The sequence below is a fragment of the Gymnoscopelus microlampas genome (assembly GCF_963454915.1).
Source record: "Gymnoscopelus microlampas genome assembly, chromosome: 11".
Classification (NCBI taxonomy): domain Eukaryota; kingdom Metazoa; phylum Chordata; class Actinopteri; order Myctophiformes; family Myctophidae; genus Gymnoscopelus; species Gymnoscopelus microlampas.
The window spans coordinates 50,486,144-50,503,619 of record NC_139948.1 but is presented as its reverse complement, the minus strand read 5'-3'; the positions used below and the strand labels follow the sequence as shown (position 1 = coordinate 50,503,619).

General features: G+C 43.5%; 1 protein-coding gene across 1 annotated transcript in view; it reads left to right on the top strand.

The window, feature by feature from the left end:
- LOC311054842 (centrosomal protein of 112 kDa-like) overlaps positions 1–16,150 on the top strand; it is a gene marked incomplete at its 5' end in the record, with an annotated part of 20,058 nt that extends 3,908 nt beyond the window's left edge. The window contains 3 exons of the mRNA XM_084070842.1: positions 11,510–11,611; positions 14,230–14,294; positions 15,898–16,150. Coding sequence (XP_083926968.1) covers positions 11,510–11,611; positions 14,230–14,294; positions 15,898–15,901 — 171 coding nt within the window. The 3' untranslated portion in view covers positions 15,902–16,150. The remainder of the gene's footprint in view (positions 1–11,509; positions 11,612–14,229; positions 14,295–15,897) is intronic.
- Between the last annotated feature and the right edge of the window lie 1,326 nt (positions 16,151–17,476).

Below are 17,476 nucleotides of genomic sequence, written 5' to 3'. Positions count from 1 at the left end.
GGGCGACTGGTTGCCTCGTCGCTCAGTGGTCCTTCTGGCCGATCTACACGGTCACAGCTTTTTTTCTGTTCTGGCCCCACAGTGGTGGAATGAACTCCCCACTGATGTCAGAGTCACTGCCCATCTTTCACCGCATGACTGAAAACCCACCTCTTCTGGAAACACTACCCTTCCTCTTAGCCTTGCCTACTTGTTGTCAATTATTTGTATCAGCTCTTGTTTTATTGGATCTTGTTTATTTGATACACTTATTTGTTTTAGCTCTTGCTCATTTGATTTTCCTATTTGTCTCATCTGTTTAAGAAAATAGGTAGCTGATATATTGCACTTTTACCTTAGCGCTATGTATACTCTTAGTTGCTTGTTTTAGAAGAGAATGCACTTAAGACTTCTGGTGATTAGTAGTTTAGTTCCCTACCTATGTTGAATGCACTTATTGTAAGTCACTTTGGATAAAAGCGTCTGCTAAATAACTCTAATGTAAGATCATGTAAAGCAAACATTTTTAACTCAAATGTTTGCTTTTGGGGGGGGGGTCGCTGGAGAAAAATATTTTGAGATGGAGGTCTGCGGCCAAATACATATCGTTTTGGGGGTCCTTGACATGAAAAGGTTCGAGAACCACTGCTGTGCTGTGCTGTGCTGTACTGTGCTGTGCTGTGCTGTGCTGTGCTGTGCTGTGCTGTGCTGTGCACTGATAGACTGCTGGCGAGGTAGATTTACAAGTATCTGCTCTCACCTGAGGCAGGCATATAAGTTTGTGTGTGTCTGTGTCAGTGTGTTTACGATCTCATGCCTTTTGTGTGCGATAGCAAGTGTGTGTGTGTGTGTGTGTGTGTGGGTGCGCGCGTGTGTGCGTGTGTGCGTGCGTGCGTGCGTGCGTGCGTGCGTGTGTGTGTGTGTGTGTGTTTCTATGAGTGGGGGGGTAACAGAACCTGCGGGCCCCCCCCTCACAGTCGATGTTGCCCTACTTTATCTGCCAAGACGTGTCTTTGTAATGGGATCCTCTCCTCTCTGCACTGTGTGTGCAACAGGCCTTTCTGCCCCAGACTTCACACAGATGTTTGCTGCCTCAGTCTTCCAGGGCCTTCGCTCGCAATAACCCCCCCAAACCCCCCCACACCCCCCATCCCCGCTCTAAAATGGCCGATCAGCATCTTGAGCCTTGCAGCAGCGGCGTGTTTTTTTTTCCATTCTCCTTGAAGAGAGAGGAGCAGGAGTAGAATGTCGAGGAGGCTCATCTTAAGATGATATGGTATAAATACATAATGATAACGGCAGGTTCTGTACTGTACTGTGAACCCTCTACGTTTCACAGCCTCATTCCCTGGCGTGACTCAGGCTCAACTTGGTGAAAAGAACATAGTAGTTATGTATTTGTTGTCAATATTGATGTGGGCCGCTGCCGTAGCGGTCCTATAGGCACCTATAGGCTGCAAAGTAGCCTGAAAGCGCGTTGAGGGTTCGAGTCCCGCAAAGTGGCCTTTGCTGCATGTCACTTCCCATCTCTCCCTCCCCTTTTCCTGTCAGAATACTGATGGTGGTTGTATGGAGTTAGAAATGCAGGCCACCTGAACTTCTGTGAATTCAGCTATACATGTCACACACACACACACACACACACACACACACACACACACTTTACATAAACAGCCACCAATCCACTTCACCGAGATCTGTTCCCACTTCTAATCTCTTCCTGTCTTTTCCCTCCTTTTTTCCCCCCATTTCTGTGAAGTGGATTATCTTCATATCCTCCACACACACACACACACACACATGCACAAGCACACATGCACAAACAAACACACACACACGCGCACGCACGCACACACACACACACACACACACACACACACACACACACACACACACACACACACACACACACACACACACACACACACACACACACACACACACACGCTTTTTGCAACAAAGCGTTTTTGAATTTAAATGGTTCCTCGCTGAACTCTGTGCGTGTCAGTGCTCGGGCAGAGGTGACAACTTTGCAAGTGGCATGGTTTGTGTTTGTTTGTGTTTTGTACCGCCTCTCCCAACCGCACACACGTGCATGTAAACACACACACACACACACACACACACACACACACACACACACACACACACACACACACACGCGCGCGCGCAGCCTTCATTAGCATACATCAAGCGATCTCCAGAACACACGACAAACTCCATTGTGAGCGTTCAAAGTGGCGAGGCCTTGTTCTCGTTGGCAGCTGTCACAAACTTCACGGCCGTGACAGAACCCTAAACGCACGCCACGCGGCGACGGTGGCGGCGGGGGGGAAGTCAAACTCGCCACCTTAACCCATTGAGACCTGAAGCCGATTCTACATGTCTCCTAAATCTCAACAGTTTTCTGAAAAACGTTTGTTTCTATATCAGTGGTGCTCAATCTTTTTTCATGTCAAGGACCCCCAAAATGATATGTATTTGGCCGCGGACCCCCATCAAAATATTTTGTTCCAGGGACCCAGAGAAGCAAAGATTTGAGTTAAAAATGTTCGCTTTAAAAATATATATATTCTAATTTGCACACATTTTCACGATCTTTCAAAAATAGCAGATCTACAAGCTCATAGCGCGGCACTCGGTGCACTCGGTGCCGCGCTATGAGCTTGTATATCTGCTATTTTTGAATAGCCCAAAGTGTAAAATAATGCTTTTTAGCTCAAATCTAAAAATGACACAGTTCCAGGTCTTAATGGGTTAAAAAGGAATCTATATTTAGATAAAATGGTGTCACTTTAAGATGAGGTGCTGGTAAAAGAGACTCCTGTTTCTCTCAGCCTTCAACAAAAACCCGGCACAACCGCACTTCAACCAGGAAGAAATCACATCTCTTTGTGAAGTCACTGAAGGGAAGAAAAAAGAGAAGATGTGAAGATGAAAAACGAGCACGTTTATTTATTTATTTAGAAAAGTCAAAGTCTTGAGTTTGTCAGATGGTTTTGGAGGCTTTTTTAGTGGCAGGCTTCTCTCCCTCTCATCTGGAGGGCTGTCAGATCAGTGGTGGGAAAAGTACTCAAAATGTTTTACTAAGTATCAAGTACTCCGTTACAAGTAATAGTCCGGGAATTCAAAATGGACTTGAGTAAAAGTACAAAAGTATTGGCATCAAAATTTACTTAAAGTACCAAAAGTAAAAGTACTAAAATGTTTGAAAATAGCCGATCTACAAGCTCGCAACGCGTCGCATTGCGGCGCGTTGTGAGCTTGTAGATCTGCTATTCTCAAATAGCCTATGTACAAAATAGGGCTGAAGTGGTTAATATATGTTTTATAATGTAATAATTTATATCTGCAAAGTAACTAGTAACTAAAGTTGTCAAATAATTGTAGTGGAGTAAAAGTACAATATTTGCCTCTGAGATGTAGTGGAGTAGAAGTAAAAGTACTGAAAATTGGAAATACTCCAGTGACGTAAAAAAAAAGACCTCAAAACTGTACTTAAGTACAGTACTTGAGTAAATGTACTTAGTTACTTCCCACCTCTGGGCTTCTCTCCCTCTCATCTGGAGGCTGGCAGATGACTAAAAGAAAAGAAAAGAGAATAAACAACAACCCAACAATGACACATTAAAGCGGGACAGAGTGGAGGTGGCTTGGTTTTGATCAGCGGCCGTCGTCTTCAAACGCACACAGCCCCAACGTCACGTCTGAGCGGCGAGGAGGCGCTCGGCAGACGCACGCACGTCCCTCACGGTCACATGCCACTTGTCAGGGACACTAACACGCCTTTTTTTAATACCGTACGGAAATATTGAATGAGAAGTCATTTCCACACATGTACTGTGTTGTGGAAGTTTTCCAGACATTAACCCATTAACACATTGTGTGCCATAAACGGTCCGGACCGTTTTTGGCCCATTTTTGTTTTAATATATTTTTCCCACGTGGGGCGCTCTAACGAAACTTTGGGATCATCCAAGGAGTCTCTAAGAAGGAGAGGCCGGATGTGGATCCATGTCAAAAATGCTTCCTTTCGTCCGCTCCAATGTTAACTCCTTGACTAAAAGCTTAATATCTCTATTTCTTTTTAACGTGGTGGAAGTGAGCCGTTTTCGATCGGCGATCACTCTGCAATGGAGGATCGCGTTAGAAATATTATTGTTCTAGGCGTTAGTCGGGACCCTCCGCCGTCTCGCACGCACGCTTTGTTTACATGCGTTAGAAATATTATTGTTCCAGGCGTTAGTCGGGACCCTCCGCTGTCTCGCACGCACGCTTTGTTTACATGCACTTTTATGTAAACATACAAGGGCTTCTACAGCACGAAACGTATCAACGTAAGTGGATGGAAGAATAGCAGGCACTGAACGTACAATATTTTAATAAACCTCTGGCACCCGATGTGTTGAGGCCTGAGGTTCCGATTCTACAAAATGTCTTCTAAATCCTAGCAGTTTTTTGAAAAAACATGTTGCTATGTCAGTGGTTCTCAAACTTTTTCATGTCAAGGACCCCCAAAATTATATGTATTTGGCCGTGGACCCCCATCTCAAAATATTTTGTTCCAGGAACCCCCAGAAGCAAAGATTTAAGTTACAAATGTTTGCTTTAAAAATATATATATTCAAAGATTTGCACACATTTTCATGAATTTTCAAAAATAGCAGATCTATGAGCTTGTATATCTGCTATTTTTTAATAGCCAAAGTGTAAAATAATGCTTTTTTAGCTCAAATCAAAAAGTGACACAGATGCGTTCCAGGTCTTAATGGGTTAAGACGGAGGGGCTGTATGTATGAACCAAGGGTCCAGCATCCGTCTTTGAAATTCAGTCTATGTAGGAATGACAGTTAATATGAATGGCCTGTATTTTCGCTGTTTTACCCCTGCTGGTGTCAGAAAGAATTACTCTCCATTGAAGCGGGTGAGTTTTTGCCGAACTTTAGACTCGATTTTATTACCTTAATAAACATAGTCATGAATACTATATGCTTCCAGTCACTAGTTTAAAGTCTTCTTTCAATCATCATGATATGTGTAAATTATGGTCCCATTTATTTTAAAATTGATGATAAAGTAGGGTTTGCTCTAGGAAGGGCGTGGCTACCTTGTGATGCTTTGATTGACAAGCTACACAACCAATAGCATTCATTCCCCACCCCTCACTCTGGTCCCAACCAATAGCATTCATTTCCAGTCGCTTAGGATTTGACGCGATATAGAAAGATGGCGGATTTTGAAATTGCTGAAAAATGGCCTTCATTTACGGTCTGTAGAGTCTACGAGCGTATAACGCTGTCCATTCTTTTTTACAGTCTATGGTATGAACGCTGGGGGCGCCAGTGGCTCCAGCGTTGCCAGATTCTGTGAGAGAAACAAGCAACCAGGTCTAGGAAAACCAGCGGACAAGAAGCGACTATGGGCCACATGAGCACTTTAACATATACATCAGCTATTTGAAAATAGCAGATCTACAAGCTCACAACGCGTCGCGATGCGACGCGTTGTGAGCTTGTAGATCGGCTATTTTCAAATAAAACCTTGCAGGGAAATTATAATAAGCAGATCTGGCAACCCTGAGTGGCTCAGGTGTAGAGTGGCCGGTAGAGCGACCCGGATGGAAGCCGTGAGGTTTCCGGTTCGATCCCGGGCTCCCCCAGAAGAGTTAGTGTAGAAGTGTCCTTGAGCAAGACGCTGAACCCCTAATTGCTCTCGATGAGCAGGTTGGTGCCTTGCATGGTTTCCTCCACCATCGGTGTATGAATGGCTGAATGTAATGCACAATCATTGTAAAGCGATTTGGATAAAAGCGCTATATACTGTAAATGCACCATTTACCATTTAATGCTCATGATAAAATGGTACCATTTTTTTCTAGTCGGTCTGTGTCTCATAGGAGGGCTGTGAAAAAAATCACACCCTGTGTGAAGTGAGTGGTGCCTTGCTTAGCTTGGCTAACATGTTCAATCAGCCAAGCTAACATGTCCAATGTTAGCTTGGCTGATGGCACTGATGTCACTTTGAAACATGTAAACAATGTTTCAAAGAGACACACCTATTTATAGGGCTTTATTTCGTCATGCGTCTCGCTAGCCAATCAAAGCACACCCTTTCAACATATTGTCACGTGTCACATGATGCTTGACCAATGTTAGCTTGGTGGACACACGGACATAGAGACATACATACATACATACATACATACGGACACACAGACAAAGCCACGTAGCCTCAAAAATGGCGCGTCAACATGAGACGATGCTAGTCAGCGAGAGGCATGTACGTTACAGAACAGACCAGATCTGGTCTCTCTCGTACCGCGCGGCAAATGCAAAACGTAGATTTTCTTTTCTCTCCGGGCTCCTTTACATGGAGTTTTAACCCTCGCTGGGATCATATTATCACATTCACCCGTACAGCAGCACAAAATGGGCGAGAGAAAAAAAAGAAAACCACAATTTGTTCTTGTTACAACAATAACATTTGTTTTAAGCGATGGTTAAAAGCTGGAACAGGGTAAAAGTCCAGAAGCAAGGCATTAATCAGAGATGTGTTTAATAATAGAGTTGTTGTTGTTGTATCCGTCTGTCTGGCTCAGTGGTGTAAAAGTAACTAATTACATTTACTCAAGTACTGTACTTAAGTGCAATTTTTAGGTATTTTTTACTTCACAGGATTATTTCCAATTGTCAATACTTTTACGTCTACTCCACTACATCTCAGAGGCAAATATTGTACTTTTACTCCACTACAATTATTTGAAAACTTTAGTTACTTTGCAGATATAAATCATTACATTATAAAACATACATTAACCACTTCAGCCCTGTTTTATACATAGGCTATTTGAAAATAGCAGATCTACAAGCTCAAGTTGTGAGCTTGTAGATCTGCTATTTTCAAATATTTTAGTACTTGATACCAATACTTTTGTACTTGAATTCCGGACTTGTAACAGAGTACTTCTACATTGCAGTATTGATACTGTTACATTAAGTAAAATATTTGAGTACTTTTTCCACCACTCTGTCTCACTGCCCGGGACCCCTGATGAAGGACAGCTGCTCTGAAACCACTGGGCAAGGCGCCCAGGTGGGCACATCTGGTTTACTGCAACGGGGGGGCACCTCTCAGACCTTAACTTTGGGGGTCTTCCCCCCAGGGGTCCTTGGGGGGGGGGGGGGGGGTGTTCCAGGGGGCCCCCAGCAAAAACTAGAAACTTGCTATTTTCGAGTCTTGACAATTCTTTTCTTACTGACTAGGGGGGTCCGTGTGGCCAAATGCATATACATTTGGTGGTCCTTGACATGAAAATGTTTGAGAATCACTGTTCTAAGTAAAGCCACCACACACACACACACACACACACACACACACACACACACACACACACACACACACACACACACACACACACACCAGTGGTGGAAAAAGTACTCAAGTTTTTTGACTTAAGTAAAAGTATCAATTCTGCAATGTAGAAATGCTCTTTTACAAGTGAAAGTCTGGAATTGAAAATGTACTTGGGTAAAAGCACAAAAAGCATTGGTGTACCAAAAGTAGAAAGTACTCATTATGCAGAATGTCCCATTTCACAAGTTTTGAAATGTATAAAAAACTCTTTTGAAAATAGCAGATCTACAAGCTCACAATGCTTGTTAGCTTGTAGATCTTCTATCTTCAAATGTACGAAATGTATATATACTGTAGGGCTTAAGTGGTTAATGTATGTTTCGTAATAATAATCAAAAATCTACAAAGTAACTAGTAACTAAAGTTTTCATATAATTGTAGTGGAGTAAAAGTAACAATATTTGCCTTTGAGATGTAGTGGAGAGTAGAAGTAAAAGTACTGAAAATTGGAAATACTCCAGTAAAGTAAAAAGAAATACCTAAAAAAATTGCTTAAGTACAGTACTTGAGTAAATGTATAGTACTCAGTTACTTTACACACACACACACACACACACACACACACACGCACGCACGCACGCACGCACGCACGCACGCACGCACGCACACACACGCACACGCACACGCACACACAAACACAACAGAGCAATCATTCATGGCCTGCTGTCTACTGTAATCAGCCTCTTGACTGTACATACAGTAAGCAGTGCTCCGTGTTGCTACTAGACAGACTATAGCCTTGCTGCTCCATCATATCCTTAATGTATGGGATGGAAAACATGGAGGAAGGCCGGATCTATGCCCACAAAGAGGAGAGAGCTTGTAATTTAGACGGCAGAGCGTAGATCTCTCATTGCCGCCGCGGCGGGCGGCGGGCCGGTGTGGCCGCGCCATACATGAACCAGGAATGTGAAAGCAAAGAGAGGGAGGGGGGGGGGGGGAAGCCGCGCGCGCGGCTTTTTGAAGAATTTCAAGTCATAGTCAAGAGAGCGGTCGGATAAAGCTGGTGTTTATTCAACCATTGTTTGTTGCCTTGGTCTGAGGTAGTGGAGTGTGTTTTGTCTTTGGCTCGGCCATTTTGTTATGACTGCTGAAGTGGCTATACATAGAGATGGAAACGTTCGCTCAAATGAAGGCTTCCTTTCTTTACCCACTTTGTTCAGTGGTGGACAAAAGTACTCAACCCACATTTGCTCGTATACTCGAGTCAATTTATATACCCATGGTCAAATATTACTCAACTGCACTTAAAAAATGCTTAATCAGTTGAAGTACTGGAGTACTTGTATGGTAGAGTATGTTAACTCTTTCACTGCCAGGAGTTAATGAATTAATTCATCCCGTCTCCGGTCCCCAGCGAAAACGGCGTTTTTACTGTACCTTTGACAAATCATGGAATATTCTCTGTGACTTCCGTTCCTCACAGAGATGGGCTCATCACACGCACGGGGGTCCCGGTAGAATAGGGGGGGGGAAATTGTCTGGTCGCGATCCTTCATTCCAGAGCTATGGCTGTTTGAATGTGGTTTGTTTTTTGAGAAAACGGAAAGACGCAAGGCTCAGTGATAAGAAGCAGTGGCTGGGGAGTTTGAACATACTCATTTCTATTGTGGGGGGGCGGGGGTACCCCCCCCAATTTTGGGATGAACAAAAAAGAAAAATAAAAAACCTCCGACATCTACACATCATGGAGTACAATTTTTTGTGCCGAATTAACCAAATTAACCGAATGAAAGTAACAAAAAAAAGTAACAGACCCGGAAAAAACAAAAATTATCGCACTCGCGCACACACTGGGAACGCATACACGGGCGCATGCGTCCCCTTCGGTTTTAAAATGCCCTCTGCGTCCCTGGATGCGTCACTTATATTTAAATTTTCAAAAGCATTTCAGAAAGTTTCAAAAAAGAATCTTCCTAGAAATGAAGTAGAGTCAAAAGTACAAGATGTAGTGGAGTAGAAAAGTCATAAGCATCCAAAACAACAAATACTCAAGCTACTGTAAGTACTGTTACTCAGAATTGTTTCTTAAATCCAGTACTTATAGTTACATGTACTTCATTACTGCAGCACTTTCTTTGTAAAGGTCACTCTCAAATGACCGCTGATTCTTTTCTCACACAGAGAGAGAGAGAGAAAGGCACGTTTCTGTAAATTGATGGACTCTCGCCCCCCAACTTTATTGGATCAACACTTTGAAGCGAACAAGGGAGGGAGGGAGGGGAGGGAGAAAAAAGTTGGCGGCGTAGCGGCGTCCTAATCTCCAGCACGCTGTGCGGAGACAAAGCGTGGCGGCGCTGTGTTGGGATCATTTATACTGCGGGCCCTGGGCCTTTGAAGTGCCTCCCAAAACCCTCTCATTCTGCTCAGGAAGATTAATTAGCCCAGGCTCAGAACAATCAGTTAAATCCACAACAGGAACATTATTTTTAGGACAAAAAGGAGAAGAGAAGGTGGAGAGGATTCTTTTCTTAACGTTCAGCTGACGTGCTGTGGCTGGGAAGTAATTAAGTACATGTACTCAAGTAGGCTACTATACAATTTCTGAGGTGTTTTTTATTTTATTTACTAGAGTATTTCCAATGTATCAATACTTCATCTCAGAGGCAAATATTGTACTTTTACTCCATTACAATTATTTGAAAACTCTAGTTACTGGTTACTTTGTAGATTTTGATTAGTTTGATTATTATTACAAAGGTATCCTTCAACTGTTTGAAAATAGCATATCTACAAGTTCACAATGCGTCACAATTGTGAGCTTGTAGATCTGATAGAGAGTATTTCTTTTTAAACCTTTAGAAAACTAGTGAAATGGGACATTCTGCATAATGAGTCCTTTTACTTTTCGGAACTTTAAGTATATTTTGATGCCAATAGGCTACTTTTGTACTTTTTTTTTACTCAAGTACATTTTGAATACTGGACTTGTACTTCAACATTGTGGTGTTGATACTTTTACTTCTTCCACCACTCTGTCAAAGACATTAGGGCTGCTTTGAAGTGACTCCTAACACCCGCCCCCCCCCCCCTTTATACCTTGAAATACCTTGAAATATGTGGGTGCAAATTGTGTCTCCTTGACTTTTCCACATCAGCCTCTGTTAAAGCTATTCAGCCACAAAGTCAATTAGGGTTTTCTTCTTTTTCTCAGTAATTATTTTCAAAGTTGCAGTAAACACTTTTACTGTACTGTAAATGCTGTGTGTGTGTGTGTGTGTGTGTGTGTGTGTGTGTGTGTGTGTGTGTGTGTGTGTGTGTGTGTGTGTGTGTGTGTGTGTGTGTGTGTGTGTGTGTGTGTGTGTGTGTGTGTGTGTGTGTGTGTGTGTGTGTGTGTGTGTGTGTGCGTGCGTGCGTGCGTGCGTGCGTGCGTGCGTGCGTGCGTGCGTGCCAAACTTGTGTAATCAGACTGGGTTCAGTGGAGTGTAGTTTTACTCCAGACAGACACTTAATTTAACTCCTAGAGCATACAAAATGGTTCCACTTGTACACTCTCTGAGTTACAGGACCCATAAGGATCCATTTGGTTTCCTAACTATCAAGTAATTGAGTTGGGGACCCCATGGAAACTCCCCCCAAGGACCCCTGTTGAGAACCACTGCTATAGATGCAGCTCCGACCGTAGCCGTCGGTGGCCTGTAGGTGGTGGTGTGCTGAGCCAGCCTGGCTGGTGGGCTGCTGCAAGACCCCCTGTAGAGATAGATATGAGAGAGAGAGAGAGAGAGAGAGAGAGAGGTTTTGAGCACCACTGATATAGCAACAATTGTTTTTTTCAAAAAACTGTTAGGATTTAGAAGACATGTGTCAAACGTTTGACAAATGACAAATGTTCGCTTTAAAAATATATATTATTTAAAGATTTGCACACATTTTTCACGATTTTTTCAAAAATATCAGATCTACAAGCAGATCTGCTATTTTTGAATTGCCAAAGAATTCTAAAATGACACAGATGCGTTCCCAGATTGAATGGGTTAATTGGTACTGGTAGGCAGGGTTCTGAGCTGTCCTGTGGTTGTCCTGTCTCTCTCTCTCCTCCAGGTGTTAACCTCTCTCTCTTTCTCTCTCTCTCTCTCTCTCTCTCTCTCTCTCTCTCTCTCTCTCTCTCTCTCTCCAGGTAACAGCAGTGAGACAGCAGTGTGAGGTAAAGATCAAAGGGTTAATGCCAGCAGAGAGCAGACAGCAACTAGAAGATACCATCACCTGCCTGAAGGCTCAGGTAAGGACCAGAGCCTCTGTCTGATGACCAGAGCCTCTGTCTGATGACCAGAGCCTCTGTTTGACGACCAGAGCCTCTGTCTGATAACCAGAGCCTCTGTCTGATGACCAGAGCCTCTGTCTGATGACCAGGGCCTCTGTCTGATGACCAGAGCCTCTCTCTGTCTGATGACCAGAGCTTCTGTCTGATGACCAGAATCCTAATATCTCACCACTGGTCAAGGGGGAATTCCCCTTTAGGCTAGTGGTTAAGATGTTGGCAGATCGGCTATTTGCAGTAGCCAATCAGGCGTTACGATGCCATCAAGGCACCGCCAAAATACATTTTAGTCGACTAAATCCATTGTAGATTTAATTGACTAAATTCTTATGATATTTAGTCAAGACTAAACTAAAACATTTCAGATGACTAAAATATGACCAAAACTAATGTAATTTAAAATGTAAATGTAATTTTATTCAAAAGACATGACTAAAACTACATCAAAATGTCCTGTCAGAATGAACGGTGGTCTTGGAATAGCTCCTCTTCAGAGGAGGAGGAGATCCCCTCCTTTTCCAGGGCAGCAGAACAGACCACAGGCCTGTGATAGGATGTGTTTATACAATGTCATTCCTGACCAAACCGGTCCTCTCCTCTCCTCTCTTGTCTTGAGGTTTTCTACACATTACAGTGCATTATTTTTACAAAGAAGAAGGAGGAAAAAAAGAAAAGAATCCTCCACCATGTAGTATAAGGCATCCGACCGCATCTCGTTGAGGTTTAGGCTGTCCGGTGGAAACCTTATATCTACAGCTACGTTTATTTATTTCGTATCAAAAATAGCAGAAGTATAAGCTCGCTGCACGACACGAAGCGACGCGCTATTTTCGAATAGCCAACATATAAATGGATAATGGAAAAATAATGGGATGGAAAAAAAAGATCTGTGGATCATCAAAAAGACTCAAAATAAGGTAAAACCGCTGGCAGTGGCGGATTAATTAATTAATTAATAGCCTGGCGGTGAATGTATTAACTGTACTGTCCAATAAAAGCCCAGAAAAGCCCCAAAAACTAATTAAAACAAAATAATAATAATTACAACGGGTCATGGATAATTTTTTGTACATTTCCCTGAAAAGTAACGTTTTTTGGACATACAAGATTTCCACCCGACAGCGCTATGAAGGAACCCAAATGAAACGCTAGAAGGTTCCCTGAGGTTTACCCCCCCCCCGCCCCCCAGGCAGAGGAATGCCTGGCGGCTCCAGGACGCCCCACATCCCAGAACAATGAGCACATTCCTCGGGAAGCCTCCTTCTCCTCTTTACGGTCGCCGGGTAAATGTAGACGCGGGTTTATTTTCACTCCAGCCAATGACACTTCACAAATAAACTGCTACCTTGTAGCCAAACATGAGAGAGAGAGAGAGAGAGAGAGAGAGCGGTCAGATGAAGCACGGGGCCTCGTCTTCACAACCCCCCCCCCCACCCCCTCACCCATTGGCTAATAATCTTCCCTGTGTGTCCCCATGTGACCTAACCCCCGGCCCTAAACACCCTGACCCCCCCCCCCCCCCCCCCACCCAGCCCCTGCTGTATTGACCTCCAGCAACCATGTCTTTCTTGCACATTCTTATATTCAGCTTGCCAAAGAAGCAGATCTACAAGCTCGAAACGTGTCGCTTCGTAGATCTGTTACTTTTGATGCTTTTTGTGTGACGCTGTCAGGGCAGGAATTTCAGGGAGGCCACGAAGGCCACGGCCATCGTTGCCCCTCAGTTTGGCCTTGTGCCCCTCAAAAACGTTGCATGCCCCGAGGCCACAGTGGCCTTAATGCCCCAGCTGGCTGTACACCTCTGTCTCTTTCTTGTCATGTAGACACCAGTGTCTCTTTCTTGTCATGTAGACACCAGTGTCTCTTTCTAGTCATGTAGACACCAGTGTCTCTTTCTTGTCATGTAGACACCAGTGTCTCTTTCTTGTCATGTAGACACCAGTGTCTCTTTCTTGTCATGTAGACACCAGTGTCTCTTTCTTGTCATGTAGACACCAGTGTCTCTTTCTTGTCATGTAGACACCAGTGTCTCTTTCTTGTCATGTAGACACCAGTGTCTCTTTCTTGTCATGTAGACACCAATGTCTCTTTCTTGTCATGTAGACACCAGTATCTCTTTCTTGTCATGTAGACACCAATGTCTCTTTCTTGTCATGTAGACACCAATGTCTCTTTCTTGTCATGTAGACACCAGTATCTCTTTCTTGTCATGTAGACACCAGTGTCTCTTTCTTGTCATGTAGACACCAGTGTGTCTTTCTTGTCATGTAGACACCAGTGTCTCTTTCTTGTCATGTAGACACCAGTGTGTCTTTCTTGTCAAGTAAACACCAGTGTCTCTTTCTTGTCATGTAGACACCAGTGTCTCTTTCTTGTCCATCCGTTTTATGTTCTTCTATCATTGATTGTAATGGTGGTTTGTGTTGTTTTATGTTCTTCTATCATTGATTGTAATGGTGGTTTGTGTTGTTTTATGTTCTTCTATCATTGATTGTAATGGTGGTTTGTGTTGTTTTATGTTCTTCTATCATTGATTGTAATGGTGGTTTGTGTTGTTTTATGTTCTTCTATCATTGCAGGTCAACTCTCTGCAGAACAGAGCCTCCTTGTTACAGGAGGACCTGGACGCCTGTCGGAACAGGAGGTGAAGACCCTTTATACTGTGTGTGTGTGTGTGTGTGTGTGTGTGTGTGTGTGTGTGTGTGTGTGTGTGTGTGTGTGTGTGTGTGTGTGTGTGTGTGTGTGTGTGTGTGTGTGTGTGTGTGTGTGTGTGTGTGTGTTTTCATGTGTGCGTCTGAATCATAGACCCTAAAAAAATATAGACAACGTTGCGCCATTGGTTTCTATAGACCGTAAATGAAGCCTATTTTTCAGCGATTTCCAATCCGCCATCTTTCTATATCTGGTCCGAAATGCCGATCTACAAGCTCACAACGCCTCACGCTTTGTGAGCTTGCAGATTGGCTATTTTCAGAGCGCAACACCGGAGCGCAACCAAACATAAAATGACTTTTCTTTTAGTTCTACTGGATCTCTTCTCCTCTAGTCCCTCACTAACAGTCTAGTTTTTATTTGTTGACAAAATTGTCAATACAGTATATTAATTAAGTCATTGCTTAGTCGTTTTTTTGTTTTTGTGTGGTTTTCGTCAGTAAAAAAAAGTAGTCGACCAACATTTTTAGTCCACTAAATCAACAGTGATCCCATGCATTAGCTGCTGCAGTCAGTCAGTCACTATTTGAATATATGTCCTCATTTAACTGTAGCGGTCCCCCCCCCCCCCCCGCTGTCTGTTCCCATGGAGCTCCTTTGATGTGTGTCTGCCATCCATCCATCATGCTGTCAGCCCTGAATCCTCCTGGCTTTAAGGAAAACATCCATACGATAGCATAGCGTAGTCAAATGATGCGCTTACCTGCATGCATACGTGTCGGCACATGCCTTTCATGTTAAGTATGAGGGTGTGTGCGTGCGTGTATGTGTGTGTACTTGTGTTACTATAGTTGTGAGGACCAAATGTCCCTACAAGCGTATGGTAGAATTTGAGAACTATACATTTTTCCCGGTCCTTTAAAAGATGATTTGGGGAGCGATCATTGTTGTTTTGTTCTCCACGTAGCGTCTCCAGCTCTTGCCGCCCGCGGGCGTGTGCACGAAACGAGTACGAGCGCGAGAAATTCACGGGACCGCGCCCGCTTGCCTCTCTGCCCTTCAACTTCTCTGCCCGTCCCAAATAATCGCCTCTAGTGAAAATGAATTGCTATGGCGCGTCAACAGCTAACGACCTTTAGGTTTACAGTTAGTAAAAGATTCAGGTTGGTATAAGGGTTAGGAGGATTAAAAACGCGCACGTGTGTGTGCGCGTGTTTTGAAGACTCATCTCCTCAGACTCCACCTTAGCCCGTAGCACTTGACCTAGCCTTGACAACCATGCACTCTTCTGCAAAGGTTAAAAATGAAATTTGGATAGCATGTTATTTAGACAGATGCCAGGTTCATTTGTTGACCTGGTATCCTAATAGTTTGTGTAGTTTCAATATTTTGATATTATACTATTTAGACTGATGCTAGGTTCTCGTTTTACCTGTGATCCTAGTTTACTGAGGCACTGCACAGTCTATTCTATGCATTTGATGTAGTATGTGTTTACCTTGCTTACTGTAAGTCGCTCTGGATAAAGAGCATCTGCTAAATGCCTAAATTGTACGCTAACTGACATTGGTTCTATTGTTGCTGCTGCCCTATAGGTAACCATGACGACGCACTGTGGCCACACCCTCCATCCGGACATGAAGGATAAAACGTCCAATCAGACGTGAGCAACTTTACGTGTCTCTCATGTCACGCTCCATGGACCAATCATATTGAGTTTTATTTGAGTGACTGTCCTGGTTGGATGAATGTTGAAACTATTTATTCATTGTCATTGCTTCATTCTGGACTGGTTCTGTCGGAATTGAAAGGTTCTTGTTTTTTTATTATGTTCTAAAGTGGAGTCCAAGGGACCGGTTTCTAAATGGACCCTTACAGGTTTTGTAACTCGGAGAGCGTGCAAATGGAACCAAATGGACCCGTAAGGGTCCATTTGGTTCCATTTGCACGCTCTCCGAGTTAGGGGGGGGCTGTGAAATTGCGAGTTAGGGGGGGCCTGTGAAATTAAAACCACTGTTACTGATATTTGAACTCATATTTATTGAGACATGCAGCAGTCATTTGAAATTAAATGTGACTCTACTATACAGGCACTACCAGAATGTGCCATTCTGTAATAATAAAACAACGGTTTTGCATCACTTTTTTCTTTGTAAATTTTCTTTTTTTCATTATCATTTATTTTGCCACGCATTTCCTCTTCAGTCAGATCAATCAATCGCAACGTTCGGCACGGCAACCTCGCTCGCTTCAGCTCGCTCGGCGGTCCCTCACGTGGCTCCAGTTGGCTTGAGACTGCATGCGCGCCTCCGTCATGGTCCCAAACTAGACGTTATATAAGTCATCTCCGTCGGTGGGCCAGTATTTTCCTGATAACACCCGATGAATGGTCTGATGAAAGGCGGGTATAGGTCAGTATGTCGCCTACTTGGCCCATTCAATGGTCTGATAAAACGTGATAACGTCCCATTCAATGCATTGATAGCATCCGAATCAGGTGAAATGGGACCCAGTATATTGAACCCTGTGGGACCCCAACAGGGAGGTAAGGGTAGGGAGATTTAACACCATTGATACAGACACATAGACACTGAGGATGTTGTTTGATGGTAATAATAACATTTGGTGAAACCAACAATGGACCTGATGGTAATAATGTCTCCCATGCAGCGCTGCTGTTCTGTGTCTTTTAGCGCTGGAGGAATGTATGTATGGGCTTGTTTAGCCATCACTTCAAGGGGAATGTTTTTCCTTTTTTTTCTCCTCATTCTCTGGAAGACAATTTGGATGCATTATTATAGCAAGAAGAGAAAAAAAACAGCAGATTTGATTTCAAAGGGGCCTCGGCGCTCATTTGCATTGGAATTGCGTTCTTTTTCTTTCTGTTTCTTTTTTTTTTTTTTTTTTTTTTTACCCACGCAGTTCTTGCACATTTCCATGTGTTCCCATTGTCCGTGACCTGTTCTTCTGTTTTCCAAATGAAACTCTACACTCCCCCTCGCTGTATTTATTTGATGTGCTGATTCCACTGCCCGGGCGAGGGAGAGCGAGAGAAGCCACGAGGAGAGAGAGAGAGAGGGAGAGAGAGAGGGAGAAGAAAAGGAGAAGAGACTCAGACAGACATCTGAGAGACAGGAATTTAGTCTTTCAGCACAAAGTCTTTGTAGAATGTGT